Below are 17,090 nucleotides of genomic sequence, written 5' to 3'. Positions count from 1 at the left end.
AGAGGCTCCTGGATTCCATCTTGCTGGGGTCAAGTCCTTCTGCATGACTTACATTCCGGACCAGAAGCGCGTTTGTGCCATTGGCCCAAACTGTGTGTTCTTGATGCAGCTCTATCAGGCACTTTCCCCCTGCAGCATAAAAGGAGCACAATTGCATTGAAACTGGTGATGATTGGGAGTAAACAGTGCACTCCAGTGATCAGAGCAGCACTTACAAGTTACATTGAAAAGGGCTTGTAAGCACTGCTAGACCAGAGCAGTGTCTGATAACCCAGGCAATGAACAGTAAACAGGAAAATTAAAAATGACTCTGTTCTTCAGAATAGACAGGATTTCCAATGAGAAGAAAATTGCAAAGATGATTGTAACTACACCTCGTAATTTTACATATAAAAGAACATGGGAATAACCCATTACGTTTGCATCAGAGAGATTTTCATAGCCTCTATTGTCTACTGACTACTGGAATGTCAACATATGACTCTAAATTATAGACTTATATAACGGTGCCAATACACCGAAATGGTGGTTGGCCAAACGCTTGATGGCTATTCCTCCAACTCTACTATACACACAGTGTCAGACTGGGGTGCTAAGGACCGCCAGTAACATTAACTTTGGGGGGACCCACTTTACACTTGCACACAAATATTACACTACCTCGTTCACAAATTTACTTATATCTCTATAGAATAATAAACTGAGTAATTTGGTTAATGAATGATGAGATGCTTTTTATGTACAGAGTGACTCAATTGAATTATGCCAAATAATACCCATATAATGGGGTTGGGGGCCCAGATCTGAACAGGGGCCCCCGGGGGATTCCCCTGTTACCCTGTGGGCCAGTCCGAGCCTGTATACACATGCCATATGCCTGCTCAGGATGTAATAATGGATGTCTTGAGGGCCGACTGCGTACCAGAACCTCTTTCGTGCCTTAGTCATCGCTGAGGACAAGCTGCCCACTAATGCTAAATTCTGGAGAATACACTTCTTTTATGGTTAATGATTGCTAATAATACTATATTTATGACTGGTAGTGTTTATTGTTTATAAAGGTGTATTTGTTGTATGTTTATTACATGATTGTATTTCTTCCTCTGATATGAACTATCACATTTTTATTACACGGTATTAGAGTGCTTGCTGTGCTGACACTTATATTAGTGCTAGTAGAGCTGATGCAGTGGCGGCCGCAGTGTGCTCTGTGTTGTTGCCGGCACCTTCGCACGGAATTCTGTTTCCGGGGGGACACTGCTGACTGCAGGACACACCACGGAAGTGGCTTCAGAGGCGGAAGTGCCGGTTCCCCGGTCATGGCCCCGTTGCTTGTATTTTTCCTGGCCGGGGTGGCACTTGCTTCTCGGGGTGACCGGGAGCCTGTGTACCGGGAATGTGTGTCTGCCTGCGAGCAAAGAAACTGCACCGGGGCCCGACTGCAGGATTTCCGGGCGGAGCAGCCCCTGTACATGAGGCTGACTGGTGAGAGGAGCTCTAGTGACATCTCCAGGAGGGGAGGGGGCAGTTCCAGAGGAGGCTGGCTGCTCTATATGCTACAGTGCTAGCCACAGTTAGTGCCTCGTTACAGCAGTGAGGGGGTGAAGTGCCAGCCACTGAGTCCTGTATAATAGAGATGACTGCCCAGAGAGAGCTTTATACCATTGGCAACCAACTGTGCCCCCATGTCTTGGAGGTGCGGCAGCGTGCCCCCATGCCATGGAGGTGCAGCACCCTGCCCCCATCTGTAAAGAGTTTGCATGTTCTCTCCATGTTTATGTGGGTTTCCTCCTGGTTCTCCGGTTTCTTCTCACACTCCAAAGACATACTTATAGAGAATTTATATTGTGAGCCCCAATGGGGACAGTGATGATGATGTCTGTAAAGCGCTTTAGAAATTAATGGAGCTATATAAGCAAGTAAAATAAATTATCCACCATTTCCTATAACATGTTTTAAGTGGAAATAATTAGAGCAACCTGTGGCCAAATCCGCTAAACTTCTGCATTGCTTCCATCACCAAAGTAGCTCCTGTACCATTCTGTGTGTCCATAAAGCAATGAAGGGGACTTGCTCACAGGCTCTTTTCATTAGCTAAGCCAGCCCCCTTTTCCTTCACAGCTGATGTAAAGACAAAGGAGACTTGCTTAGCTATTGATGTGACCCAGTCAGCTAACCCCTTTCATCACCTCTCTAACACTGAGGGATGGGAAAGCTGTCTCTGGTGTTGAAACCAATGCTGAAGTGGAGCTGAGAACGGTGCACAAATTTGAACATTGTTCTGTTCTAATAATTAGTAAGAGTAATGTTTTTTTCAATTGAGACACGTCCACACACTTTTTTTTTTTTTTTAGCCAGGATATCCCGTTTAATGCCTGAAATATCTATATTAGTGATGAGTGAACGTATTCGGATAACGTGTTATCAGAGCATGTTCGAGTGCTAACCAAGTGTCTTTGGCGCTCTCAAATAATATGTTCGAGTCTCTGCGGCTGTTAGACAGCTGTAACAAATGCAGGGATTGCCTAACACATACAATCCCCACATGCATTGCAGCTGTCTAACAGCCGTAAAATATGCAGTCGCAGGGATTCGAACATATTATTCGAGCCCGCCCAAGGTACTCGGCTAACACCAGAGCATGCTCGGATAACACATTATTCGAGCACGTTCACTCATTACTAATCTATACCCATAGTAAGATGGAATGCCTGTCAAGTGATGGAAATTTTCTGTAAAATTACCTTTTTACATACATTTTGGTTGTGTTCTTATGTAGATTGCTTCACTTTTGTTTCTCTTATCTTCATTTTTTTTACAGGATGGGCTTGCTTGGATGATTGCAGGTACGAGTGTATGTGGGACACAGTGTCCCTGTACATCAAAGAAGGGTATGCTGTGCCACAATTTCATGGCAAGGTAAGTTCTACGACAAGTTTAAAATGTAATTTATGTTCTAGACTGGAGCAGAGAATCAGGCATGTTAAAATTAACAATGACCCCATAAATATAAGCTGGTCAAAATATTTGCATTAGTAGGATGGTCGAAATACTGCTATACCCATTGGATAGTCTCCTGACTATGCCAGCCAACATTGTCAAGTTTAACCTACTTTCCATCTATGTGTATGGGAAGACAACCAGTTTTATTGTTGAGATCTGCCTTTTGAAAAGGATTAAATGTTTATTATTACCACTGGTCATCAATAAATGATTGATTGAGCAGAACTACTCGTTACTCGAGTTTGCCTAAGGTGCTCGTGTATGTGCCAAGTATCGCGGGTGCTTGAGTGACATGTTTGAGTCCTCACGGCGTGGGAACTCCAACATGTCACTCAAGCATCCGCGATACTCGGTGCAAACTCGAGTAGCGAGCACTTGTGCTCCTCACTACTCATGATATGTATGTCTCCCACCAACCATTCGAGAACTGCTTGAATCTCTCTCCTTAGTAATTTAGTGATATGGCTGTCTGGGGCAGTATGCCCTGATATTTCAGGGAAAATGCTTCTGAAATATTAGAAAAATAATACTTTAGCAAGTGTGTGTAGTTATTCAGTGATTCTGCACCTTTCTATTGAACCGCTGACTACACCAGGCACTCTGTGAGGTCATATTCCTTCATTTACTATAAAGTAATTTAAATGCAGTTGTTAATGATTTTGCCTGTTTTACGGAACATAACTAGATAAAGCCCCTCTATATTCTTCATAAATATACAGATGTGAGATATCTTGGCCACTAGTGCTGAACTTAAAAGAAGTACAACATTTTTAATGCCTAAAACTATGGAAATGTGTGTAGTGTACTGTAGGTGTGGGAATATACTCACGAATCGCCATCTTCCTTCATCGCTCTGGTCCTCTTCTGGGTCATGTGATGGCTATTCTTGCTCACTGGATCACACTAGAGTGTATGTGTGAGCCGAAAGTCACTTGTATAATGTAAGTCTATGCAGCCTCGTTCTGACACTCAATACACTTACATTGTAAAAGCAAATTGTGGCTCCCACATAGATCCTGTTGTGATCCAGAGTGTCAGAACAGCAGCCCACTACCTAGCAAAGGACCAGAGAAACACTGGAAACCAGGGAAGACTGCAAGTGTGTGTATTACGGCACACTACATATACATTTACACAGGTTTAGGCAATACAAGTTTGGTGGGAGTTCGTCTTTAATAACTAAAGCAGTAGTTCTGTAATTTTATATAGAAGTCTTCTACTATTTTGCAGCTCTTTAATATCTATTAGTGTGTGAGCAGGAAGGAGAGGCTATCTGTATTTAATGCGGAGCCTGGTGTTATTGGTGTGGTAGTGATGTGGTGCCAGGGGGTGTCTCCTATTGATAGCTTATACCATTAAAAATCCAGGAAAGCAATAAAATATAAATTCAGCTGTAAATTTCATTATACTATGAAACATGAACCATCATCCAATAAGCTGTCAACAGATTTCTTTGAACCATTTTCTTTTGTATGATATCGTTTTTCATTTGTCATTGATGAATACACCTTGTAAAGCATATGATATTGATAAAGATACAGACAGATAATCCTTTTAATCGTTTAAGATTATCATATACATATTTTTTGATTATTTGCAGTGGCCATTCTCCCGATTCCTGTTCTTCCAGGAGCCAGCTTCTGCCCTGGCCTCCTTCCTTAATGGCTTTGCAAACCTTGTGATGCTGAAACGTTACCGGTCCTCTGTACCTGTTTCGTGCCCAATGTACCAAACATGCCTAAATTTTGCCATCGTAAGTACCAGATGTGCGTCATCACAGCTAAATAGCCTTACAGCCAAGCTAATGGATGTTTGATTTTTCCACAGGTTTCCATAAATGCCTGGTTCTGGTCCACAGTTTTCCACACCAGAGACACTTCTATTACTGAGGTAAACGGTGGAAGGAAATGAGATTTGTGCTGTACAGAAACGGTTGCTTGCCCAAATATGCTCGTGCATGCATACAGTGTCCATCTGTCAGTATACCCTCTGCCACATTCACTGTCTGTCCCCACAGAAAATGGACTACTTCTGTGCCTCGGCAGTCATTCTGCACTCCATCTACCTTTGCTGTATGAGGTGAGTCCAGGAAGTGGAGAAAACATAAAAAAAAAAAGTCCTCGTCTTCCTCACAGTATTTGAGCTGTTTTCCCCTTTCTTATGTAATGTTCACTGCAATGCGTTTTCCTGGTGTGAAATGCCTGTCTTAGCTGGTTCCCCCTTGCTCATATTGATTCTATTGGATAATTTTCCATAAGGTGTGCTGCCTTATTCATTGGCCTTCTCATGGCAATAGCAATGGCTTTCTTCTATCGTGAAATGCTTCTCTCTGCTAATTTCCACTTGCTCACACTCCATCTCCCTCTTCTTTTTTTTTAAATCTTTTTATCTTCCACCCTCATGATTTCTTACGTTTTCACCAACCTCTTGCACCAACATCATTCGTTGCCTACTCTTCTCTTGTCCAACAACCTGCCTAACCTGCTGTCCTCTTGTTCCACAACCTGCTCAACCTGTTGTCGTCTTGTTCCATGACCTTCCTAACCTGCTGTCCTCTTGCTCCACAATCTGCCTGAAGTGCTGTCATCTATTCCCACTATCTTCTTAAGCTGCCTTCCTCTTTCCCCATAGCCTGCATAAGCTGCTGTTCTCTTACCCCACGGCCTATTTCACCATTACCTGCCTGACTTGCTGTCTTCTTACCCCACGACCTGCCAAACCTGCTGTTTTCTTTTGCTCCATGAACTGCGGAACCTGCTGTCTCCTTGATATTCTCTTGCCCCACTACCTGCCTAAGCTGCTGTTTTTCTATTTTCCCATTACCTGCTTTCTTCTTGCACCACTGCTTGCCTTACCTGCTTTCCTCTCATCCCACGACCTACCTAAGTGGCTGTTCTTTTGTACGAAGACCTGCCTAAGCTGCTTTCTTCTTGACATATGCTGCTTATGCTGCTGCCCTTTTGCCCCACTGCCTCCTTTTGCTGCTGTCCTCTTGCCCTACTACCTCCTTATGCTGCTGTCCTCTTGCCCCACCTCCTGCCTCTGCTGCTGTCCTCTTGCCCTACTACCTCCTTATGCTGCTGTCCTCTTGCCCCACCTCCTGCCTCTGCTGCTGTCCTCTTGCCCCACCTCCTGCCTCTGCTGCTGTCCTCTTGCCCCACCTCCTGCCTCTGCTGCTGTCCTCTTGCCCCACCTCCTGCCTCTGCTGCTGTCCTCTTGCCCCACCTCCTGCCTCTGCTGCTGTCCTCTTGCCCCACCTCCTGCCTCTGCTGCTGTCCTCTTGCCCCACCTCCTGCCTCTGCTGCTGTCCTCTTGCCCCACCTCCTGCCTCTGCTGCTGTCCTCTTGCCCCACCTCCTGCCTCTGCTGCTGTCCTCTTGCCCCACCTCCTGCCTCTGCTGCTGTCCTCTTGCCCCATTTCCTGCCTCTGCTGCTGTCCTCTTGCCCCACACCCTGCCTCTGCTGCTGTCCTCTTGCCCCACACCCTGCCTATGCTGCTGTCCTCTTGCCCCACCTCCTGCCTCTGCTGCTGTCCTCTTGCCCCACACCCTGCCTATGCTGCTGTCCTCTTGCCCCACCTCCTGCCTCTGCTGCTGTCCTCTTGCCCCACACCCTGCCTATGCTGCTGTCCTCTTGCCCCACCTCCTGCCTGTGCTGCTGTCCTCTTGCCCCACCTCCTGCCTGTGCTGCTGTCCTCTTGCCCCACCTCCTGCCTCTGCTGCTGTCCTCTTGCCCCATTTCCTGCCTCTGCTGCTGTCCTCTTGCCCCACACCCTGCCTCTGCTGCTGTCCTCTTGCCCCACACCCTGCCTATGCTGCTGTCCTCTTGCCCCACACCCTGCCTATGCTGCTGTCCTCTTGCCCCACACCCTGCCTATGCTGCTGTCCTCTTGCCCCACCTCCTGCCTCTGCTGCTGTCCTCTTGCCCCACACCCTGCCTATGCTGCTGTCCTCTTGCCCCACCTCCTGCCTCTGCTGCTGTCCTCTTGACCCACCTCCTGCCTAAGTTGCCCATCTTTCCTCATTTGTTGTCGTCTAGCCCACATTGCACCTATAAACCTTCATGGCCAATTTGGATATGGGGAGGGTTTATCCTGAATCGATTGTAATTATATATCTCCTCCCAGGACTCTGGGTCTTCGATATCCTTCTGTTGCCAGTGTTTTTGGTGCTCTCCTGGTCCTTTTGTTCGGGTGCCATGTGTCTTACTTGACCCTTGGGCGATTTGACTATAGTTATAATATGCTAGCAAATGCTAGCTTTGGTGAGTTGAGATTTGTTATATACACCTTGTGATTTATATATTTCTGTGATTTTACACTTGTATTGGGCACTGGATCACATATGTCATTCTTTTTGAACAGGCATGATTAACCTTATATGGTGGCTTATGTGGTGCTTGAGGAGACACTCTCATCAGCCCTACCTCTGGAAATGTGTCCTGGTGGTTGTGCTATTACAAAGCCTGGCACTTCTGGAGTTACTAGATTTCCCCCCTGTGCTGTGGGTACTGGATGCCCATGCCCTCTGGCACTTCAGCACCATCCCTCTAAATATCCTTTTCTACAGGTGAGTGACTATAGCAGATGTTTTCAAAGCTGATCAGGATATGTGTATGTGGTTTTATTTTCCAGTCCATATTTATAGGGGTTGCCTCCTCTTGCTGTTTTGGGGAGCACCCGCTCCCCTGCCCCCAGCTTGCTGCTTGCCTTGGGCACTGTGCTCTAGTTTTGATGAGTGGCCTGGTCGTGCAAGCAGATGCAGCATTTGCGGAATACAGGGGCATTGAAGCTGGATCCAACTATCAGGTCAGCTTAAGAGCAGGGCATACAAGCTCTATGAAAAAAGAGCACCTTGTAAGCCATGTTCTCTTAGCCTTGCAAACTGGCCACCTCTGTAATGTAAGCAATAAAATTAAAGGGACTGTCCACTACTTGGACCACCCCCTTCTCAATCACTGTGTCCCCCCACGTTAGAGAGGATCTATCACCTTCACACATATTAGCATATATCATAGCAAGGAGACTGTATGTATAGATAAACGTGGAATAAATCGCCGTTGGAAAATAAATAATTGTGAATAGAATTTATGGGGCGGCCATCTTGAGCTTGGCAGCTCAGCATGTGTTGTTCTAATGAGACACGCCCCCAGATCCAGGCTGGTTGCTAGGCAGCGCCTGCGGCTGCAGAGTAAAGCACCAGCATGTCTTACCAGCTTACTCTCTGGTAACATGAGTTTACATGAGAGCGGTCATTTATATTTCTGGTGAATGCGGTCCAAGTGTGAGATATATAGATAGATATATATATATATAATATACACACACAAATGCACATACTGTATATATCATAATACATTAGGAACATGCACGTGTTTATGTGCATATATTTTTCGATATTTGTGCCAGGGGCATAAAAAAAAAAAAAGATAGGGCCCTAAAACTAAAGTTGTAATTGCCCCCCGCTCCAATTCGCCAATAAAAAAAAAAAATAAAACATTGGCCCATAGGTGTAGTTGCATGGCACACCTCCCAACGCTTAACCCCTTCACAACATCCACCGTACATGCACAGTACAAGTCGTAAGCGAGTGTATGGAATGGGCTCACGGGGTGATGAATTACGGCCTGGACCTGCCTCTAACAATCCTGGGTGGTGCGATTACTGACCTGGTAAATGCCACTGTCAATCTCAGCGGCATTTAACATGCGCCCGGCGTGTCCACGCCTCATTCCCTGTACCCAGTGGTGCGCCCATGACTTGATCGCAGGTCGTCGATGGGTTTCTATGACTGCAGTGGGTCTAATGAAGACCTCCATGCTTGTCATTATGGCGCTCCTTTGAAACAGAGCCTGTGGTCTGGCTTCAAAGGAGACTGTGATTTCTGCTATAAACAGCAATACTGTGGGATCGCTGTATAAAACACAAAGGATCAGAAGATCTCAACTTCAAGTCCCCTAAGGGGATTAACAAGTACAGTGAAAAGTGAATTTAAAAAAAAGCAGCAAAAAAACATATCAAACAAAACATAAAAGTTAAAATCACCACCCTTTCCCTCTCATTGAAAATAAAAATATAAAAAATATATATTGTCTCGCTGCCTTCAGAAAAGTCCAATCTATCAAAACATAAAAATAATTAACTCAATCAGTAAACACTATAAACAAAAAAAAAAAGTTCAAGAACACCAAAGTTACGTTTTTTTTTGGTCGCTGCAGTTCCACGCAAAATGCTGTAACAAGCGATCAACATGTCACATCTATTCCAAAATGGTGTTAAAAGCGTTGTCTCGCCCTGCAAAAATCCGCCTTCACACAGCTCCATTGGCTGAAAAATGAAAATGGTATGGGTTTTTGGAAAATGGCAACACAATCCAAAAAATATATATTTTTGACAGCTTTTGTTTTTTTTTGTTTTTTTGTTGTTTTTTTTACCTCTAAAAAACTGGACATATTTAATATTGCTGTAATCATATAGATGAACAAGTCCCAAAAAACAATGTCAGAATTGTGGTGTTTTTACAATTTCCAAAGACATACTGATAGGGAATATAGATTGTGAGCCCCATTGGGGACAGCGATGATAATGTGTGCAAACTGTAAAGCGCTGCGTAATATGTTAGCGCTATATAAAAATAAAGATTATTATTATTATTCTCCCCACTTTTTTTTCCCCATTTTTGAGTACACTATGTGGTAAAATTAATGATGTCACACCCAAATTTTGAGAGGAAAATAGGCAGCATTTCCCCACTCCTGCTGCGGTCTGCCTCCTGTGACCCTGCTCCACCAACCCTCCCCCTCCCTGGTAAGCTATCTTCGGATTATAAAACACACCCACATTTTCCTCCCAAATTTTAGGGAGAAAAGTGCATCTTATAATATGAAAAATACGGTATCTCTGGGGAAAAAAGGGTGGCAAAAACTGAAACGTGAAGGGGTTTAAGACAGGGAGAGTGATATGTATTGTGGCAAGTACACAGAAATAGTGCCCCTGAGTTTTCACTTAAAAAGGGCTCATGCTGCGGTTGAAATGTTGCATACTTTGGCTTGGAATAAGTAACTTTTCTGTCTCTGAAATGAGCTACTTTCACACTTCCGTCGGTACGGGGCCTTCGCAAACCATCGGCCCGACGTACCGACGGACAGTGTGCTAAATGTAGCACAACGTGGGCAGTGGATGCAGTCTTACGACGCATCCACTGCCCAATGTGATGAGCGGGGAGGAGGGGGCGAAAAAAAGCGGAACCGAAGGACAAAAAAATTTAAATTGAACGTTTTTCTGTGCGTTGCGGCCGTCAAAACACGGATGCGACGTGTGTCCATACGTCGCTAATGCAAATCTATGGAGACTTTTTTTCTCCAAAACGACGCATTGCGAGGTACGCCATAAGACGGAAGTGTGAAAGTAGCCTTACCTTTTTATTTTTGTACTTTGAGGGCCAATGGTCGCTTGCATTTTGTGGATTAGTGCTGCCTTTGCTTGCGATGACATCTCAGTGCAGACCAATGTTTCATACTCATCCATAGACTTTTATGGGTGCTTGCTATCTGATTATCAGATGCACTCACACAGTATGCTGCGATTATTATTATTCTTGGACATAAGAAAACAATCACTGATCTGCACTGCCCCATAGAGTAACATTTGGGCCGACAGCTATCCAATAAAACATCAGTAACTCGCCGTCTTTTATGCTCGTGTGAACGAGCCCTCAGAGGAATTGTATAATAGAAACACATCACCACTTCTGCTTCTCCATTTGCAAGTGCGCCGCCCCCAGCAGCCATTTTCCCGGAGTCCACCGCAAAGTAAACCATGGAAGTGCGGGGGCTCCAGGCTTTCACAAAATGTCAGTGTAGCCCCCGCACCACCGAACACTCGCAGCGTCGCATATTCGAACACCCCTTTCTCCCAGTCTGGTGTCCGCAGCATCTCCCCACTCCTGCCCCCGCTTCACCGAAGCCACCACCCCCGGTAATCATTAAGACGCATGGATTGTAAGAAGCACCACCATTTGATTGAAAAAGGTTTTTTTACCTATTTTTCTCCTCAAAATTTGGGGTGCATCTTATAAATTGCAAAATACGGTTAATGTTATGTATAAATGATTAGGAGGCTTTATTCTCTGGGTCGGTGCGATTACCGGGATACCAGATTTATAAAAAGTGTTTTATAGGAATACGATACGAGGAGGACGTTTTTTTTTTTCTTCTCCAACGAGATGGCGCCTTCACAACAGCAGCTATCGGATCTATACAAAGCGATAGCTTCTACTGCGCAGGCGCGGCGGGCGCCATTTTCAAACTGACTTTTTTTTTAGCTTGCTCAATTAAATCTGAAAAAGGGATTCAGCATAGAGAGCATATCAGCATAAATAAAAAATACACAACCCCCATAAGACAATGTGCCTATGTAGCAAAATCCAAATATATAGGTAATCTATCCCCAAATATTTTGGAGAGATGTAGGAAAGAAATATGCTGATCTTCCAATTAGGAGAAAGCATCAGCGTTACCAAGGCCACGATCACCCAATCCTAGAGCGTCTGGCCATAGAAGCGCACGGCGCCTATGCAGACAAAGTCCATTCACAGGACAAAAAGCGCTGTCTATAAAAATGAAGTGGGCTTCGCTCTGCCCCGAATCAGATGAAAGCGTCTATGTTGTCATGACAACCATTACCCAATCACAGGTCCACTGACCATAGAGGCGCAATGCACCTGTGTGTGTGACACCCAATCACAGAAGCTAATACCTATCGCGTCATACAGTGAGCGGTCACATGACAGCAACCCGGCAGCCGCAATAAGCCAACATCTACATGGCGGTATTCGAGTAATAGCTATTGATCCCAACATCTAGAAGATAAGAGATCGCATCGGAACCTGAAACAAATAGGTCCCGATGATGTCACCAGTCAGAGCTAGTGTTCTGCACCTGAATCCCGGCGCTTTCAGGATTTGGGGTCTGCAAGACTTCCAACCATAAAGAAACGTCGGCATTGCACAAAGCCCAGGAAACCCCAGCGTTAATTTATCATCGGCGGTCAGGAACAGGTTAAAGGGGAATATGTCCCTATGATTTAGGGATAGAGACCCTGATTCCAGGCATGTATCACTTCCTAGGCTGATTTCTGCAGTTCTGATATAGTCACTTATTTCTCTGCTAGCAGTTCTCTGAATGCTGAGCTCTACAGAACACCCCCCACCACCACTGATTGTCAGCTTTCTATTGATGGGGACGCAGTTATACAGAGCAGGAGGACTACATAGTACAAGACATCTAGTCTAGTGATAATCACCTGCTGATCAAGCACTGATTTTATTGAATCTACAGCAAGCAACCTAATAAGTGACATAGTGATGGAAGCTGGGTCTCTGCCCCTACATCATGCTTCTCTCAAGATTACATAGCAAAAATATACTGACAAATTCCCTGTATTTAAAAAATAAATAAATAAATTATTTTGCTTTTCCTTTTGCTTTTCAATTGGGTTATTACCAAAACAAAAGAGGATACCAGGTGTCTGAGATAACACACTTTGTTTGTGTAAATGCCCTCAGGTGTAGGTACAAATCCAGCTCCTGCCCTTGTGCCACCTGGTGATGGCTCTCGATAGGTCTATTATACACTTAATAAGCTCACTTCAGTGTTTTGTGTTCATCTAACTAGTGGTTTAGTGTAGCTCTGGTTTGAAGGAAAAAATAAAATGGAAAAAAAAACGCATGTAAATATAACTATCATTTGCTGTGATTTACTGAAAATCATTAAGAAACCCATAAATACAACATAGGAATCACACACATGGGCACATCGCTGCTTTATACAGCCTCCAGAGTTAGAGGATTACTGTTTCTCCAATGCCAATTTTTCACAGAGCCATATTGAAAAACCTTGTGGTATGTCTGATCATAGTTCATATTTGCAGAGGAGCAGAGAATGTATCTATAGGTACAGGACAGGCTGATCCTGCATGGCAGCACACTGAGTTCTCAGCCTGCCTGCATTAACCCTTAGATAAACAGGTAACTTTCTCATCATAGTCCACAGCTCGTCACGTATCATTGTCATTTGAAATTAGTCAGGATAATTTTTTTTTGTAATTTATACTTTTTTTTTTTTTTTTTTTTTTACTGTAATACTAAACAGATCAGACAATGAATTTCCACTACTGATCCTTCACCTAATATATTTAGCTCTCCTGGATGAGCATAGTGATATCACAGTGGGGGTGGAAGATTAACCCACATGAAGACACCAGGCACCTCTGTTATTAGGGAGAGGGGTTGTACAATCTAAAGTCTGAGGAAGCAAAGTAAAGCTCTTTACTGATGTTATGTAGTTGGAGAATGAAAAAAGTAGTGTCTTTAATTTGAAATGTAAGGACTCCAGAGTGTTTTTTCTTCCAGATTCCATATAAATCCATGATAATTATCAGCATAGAGCATCACATATTCTATTACTATATTATTCTGTACTTTTTGTTAGGAGTGTGAAAGATATTTGAAGCACCGTGCACAAATTTGCTAAAAAAAAAGTATTATTTTAGGACTTGTGTGAAAATCTGATGTAGTTTTAGGTCAAACTTATGCAGATTTGTAAAATTCTGAATGGTTTACAAATGTTTAAGCACCGCGTATGTACACATTACCGACATTTTAACCAGGTGACCTGCATTTGAAGAATTGGTCTTAATGGGGTTTTCTCATCATGATAAATGGATAAAATTGCAACATGCTTATAAAAACAAGTTGCCTTGCAATTTATACTTTCCCTTCTTAAGCTTGGAGGGATTTTTAATTCTATAGTTTATTGCTTGTTGCCTAGAGAGGCTGGGGTCTCCTAGATACTGATGCTGCCGTGCCCCACCCCTGTGCTCCTCTGATGCTGCCGTGCCCCACCCCTGCGCTCCTCTGATGCTGCCGTGCCCCCCCCCGCGCTCCTCTGATGCTGCCGTGCCCCCCCCCTTGCGCTCCTCTGATGCTGCCATGCCCCCCCTTGCGCTCCTCTGATGCTGCCGTACCCCCCCCTTGCGCTCCTCTGATGCTGCCGTGCCGCCCGCTGCGCTCCTCTGATGCTGCCGTGCCGCCCGCTGCTCTCCTCTGATGCTGCCGTGCCGCCCGCTGCGCTCCTCTGATGCTGCCGTGCCGCCCGCTGCGCTCCTCTGATGCTGCCGTGCCGCCCGCTGCGCTCCTCTGATGCTGCCGTGCCGCCCGCTGCGCTCCTCTGATGCTGCCGTGCCGCCCGCTGCGCTCCTCTGATGCTGCCGTGCCGCCCGCTGCGCTCCTCTGATGCTGCCGTGCCGCCCGCTGCGCTCCTCTGATGCTGCCGTGCCGCCCGCTGCCCTCCTCTGATGCTGCCGTGCCGCCCGCTGCCCTCCTCTGATGCTGCCGTGCCGCCCGCTGCGCTCCTCTGATGCTGCGCTCCTCTGATGCTGCCGTGACCCCCCGCTGCGCTCCTCTGATGCTGCGCTCCTCTGATGCTGCCGTGACCCCCCCGCTGCGCTCCTCTGATGCTGCCGTGACCCCCCCCCGCTGCGCTCCTCTGATGCTGCCGTGCCGCCCGCTGCGCTCCTCTGATGCTGCGCTCCTCTGATGCTGCCGTGACCCCCCGCTGCGCTCCTCTGATGCTGCCGTGACCCCCCCGCTGCGCTCCTCTGATGCTGCCGTGACCCCCCCCCGCTGCCCTCCTCTGATGCTGCCGTGCCGCCCGCTGCGCTCCTCTGATGCTGCGCTCCTCTGATGCTGCCGTGACCCCCCGCTGCGCTCCTCTGATGCTGCGCTCCTCTGATGCTGCCGTGACCCCCCCCCCCGCTGCGCTCCTCTGATGCTGCCGTGACCCCCCCCCCGCTGCGCTCCTCTGATGCTGCCGTGACCTCCCCGCTGCGCTCCTCTGATGCTGCCGTGACCCCCCCGCTGCGCTCCTCTGATGCTGCCGTGACACACACACACACACACACACACACATCCCCCCCCCCCCCCCCCGCTGCGCTCCTCTGATGCCGCCGTGCAAAGTTCCATATGTGTGCAGCAATGGCGAGTGCACAATTTGGGCCAGTGGCTCAACCACTCCAAACTGTCTATGAAGCCGGAAGATACTGTGCATGTGCATGAGCTTTTGTTTTTCAGTATCCGTTTTTCCTTGTGTTCAGTGGAAACAAAATTTCTGTTGCTACATGGAAGCCATCAACAAGCAGAAAGGACATGGCTTTATTTTAATTATTTCTTGCGTTACCACCTAGGACTGCACAAACAATTGACCTATAAGTATTTGATGTTCATTAACACAAGGACATCTACATAGTTTACTCTTCATAAACCGGACTCCTGTAGCCTGTAACTATGGCGGTACATGTGTCTGCAGCTCTTATGCAGATCTAAGTAGATTTTTTTGTTTTGTTGCTGTTTTATTTTAGAATCCTTTAATTTTACCATGCAGTCCTCCTGAATTGCTGTACCGCTATTCTGCCAGGAGATGGTGAAATTGTGTTTGGGATGTCAGATAAGCTCTGTGCTTCTCACTCATTTACAGCTGTTATTTCTGTCCCCATCTAGTTTCTTGAAGGACGACAGCTTATATCTTCTGAAGGTGAACTCTGTACAGAAACTGGAATAGACTGGGAGAGATTCCTGAATGTGGGTCCTACGCCAGCTTGCCCTGTCTGCAGTATTGGAAGTTGAAGTGGCCATGATGTACCATTGTATTTCCCGCTTGGAAAGTGGGAGTCTCTAAAGTGCCTTATAGCTATTGTGAAAGTGACTGTGACATGAGTCTGGTACCCAGTGCAGTCAGTATCCATTTTCCATGTATTTCTTATCCTGTGTCTGTCATTGGTGTATATTTTGCACACTGCTGTAATCGGGAGGCTGCAAACCAGTCTTAGGGCGCAGTCAGATGACCATCACGTTGCTCGGAATGGCTGTTGGCTCTCCTGACCTGAGCGTGACAAGTGCATAGAAATATACAATAGATCAATGGCCAAACTTATATGTGCTAAAAAACAAGGAAATGTGAAATATGAATAGCATACTGGCTTATGAACTTTATGAACAAACACATGAGATTTTTAGCACAAGATTTGCAAACGTTGTGAGCCCATTCACCAAAACGTCAAGGTAATCTCAGATCGAATGGGTAACTACACTGACTGTCTGGTGTGAACACTTACCTATGGTATCTGAGCTGAATGCCTAATGTGAACACTTGCTTATGGCTAATGACAGGATAAAGCCTACTTATATAGGAGGCTCAGAACCAATTGTGTTGAGATGTAATTAAAACATGGAGAAGGGCAGGGCGTTCAAGTCAGAAAATAATATATAGTAAATAGATCAACTGACCGAACAATATATATATATATATAATAGTTTGTAGCCAAAAAAAGTCAAATATACAATAGATCAATGGCCAAACTTATATGTGCTAAAAAACAAGGAAATGTGAAATATGTGAAATATGAATAGCATACTGGCTTATGAACTTTATGAACAAACACATGAGATTTTTAGCACAAGATTTGCAAACGTTGTGAGCCCATTCACCAAAACGTCAACGTTTGCAAATCTTGTGCTAAAAATCTCATGTGTTTGTTCATAAAGTTCATAAGCCAGTATGCTATTCATATTTCACATATTTCACATTTCCTTGTTTTTTAGCACATATAAGTTTGGCCATTGATCTATTGTATATTTGACTTTTTTTGGCTACAAACTATTTATATATATAATATATATATATATTGTTCGGTCAGTTGATCTATTTACTATATATTATTTTCTGACTTGAACGCCCTGCCCTTCTCCATGTTTTAATTACATCTCAACACAATTGGTTCTGAGCCTCCTATATAAGTAGGCTTTATCCTGTCATTAGCCATAAGCAAGTGTTCACATTAGGCATTCAGCTCAGATACCATAGGTAAGTGTTCACACCAGACAGTCAGTGTAGTTACCCATTCGATCTGAGATTACCTTGACGTTTTGGTGTATGGGCTCACAACGTTTGCAAATCTTGTGCTAAAAATCTCATGTGTTTGTTCATAAAGTTCATAAGCCAGTATGCTATTCATATTTCACATATTTCACATTT

General features: G+C 45.2%; 1 protein-coding gene across 1 annotated transcript; it reads left to right on the top strand.

Annotated features, from left to right (window-relative positions):
- The first annotated feature begins 1,198 nt into the window (after positions 1-1,198).
- On the top strand, positions 1,199-15,951 carry PGAP3 (post-GPI attachment to proteins phospholipase 3). The gene is made up of 8 exons (XM_077252353.1): positions 1,199-1,485; positions 2,822-2,919; positions 4,604-4,756; positions 4,831-4,893; positions 5,021-5,082; positions 7,129-7,265; positions 7,366-7,570; positions 15,557-15,951. Exons 1-8 carry the CDS (start codon positions 1,320-1,322, stop codon positions 15,615-15,617), a joined length of 945 nt encoding a protein of 314 aa, XP_077108468.1. The 5' UTR covers positions 1,199-1,319; the 3' UTR covers positions 15,618-15,951.
- Positions 15,952-17,090: the final 1,139 nt, after the last annotated feature.

The sequence above is a fragment of the Ranitomeya variabilis genome, chromosome 4 (genome assembly GCF_051348905.1).
Source record: "Ranitomeya variabilis isolate aRanVar5 chromosome 4, aRanVar5.hap1, whole genome shotgun sequence".
NCBI lineage: Eukaryota > Metazoa > Chordata > Amphibia > Anura > Dendrobatidae > Ranitomeya > Ranitomeya variabilis.
Note: the sequence above shows the minus strand (reverse complement) of the source record. Positions and strands in the feature narration are given on the sequence as shown.

Coding starts and splice junctions, on each gene's coding strand:
- PGAP3 (XM_077252353.1), top strand. CDS start 1,320: ATGGCCCCGTTGCTTGTATTTTTCCTGGCCGGGGTGGCACTTGCTTCT. Junction 4,894..5,020: donor GAGACACTTCTATTACTGAG/GTAAACGGTGGA, acceptor CTGTCCCCACAG/AAAATGGACTACTTCTGTGC. Junction 5,083..7,128: donor ATCTACCTTTGCTGTATGAG/GTGAGTCCAGGA, acceptor ATCTCCTCCCAG/GACTCTGGGTCTTCGATATC.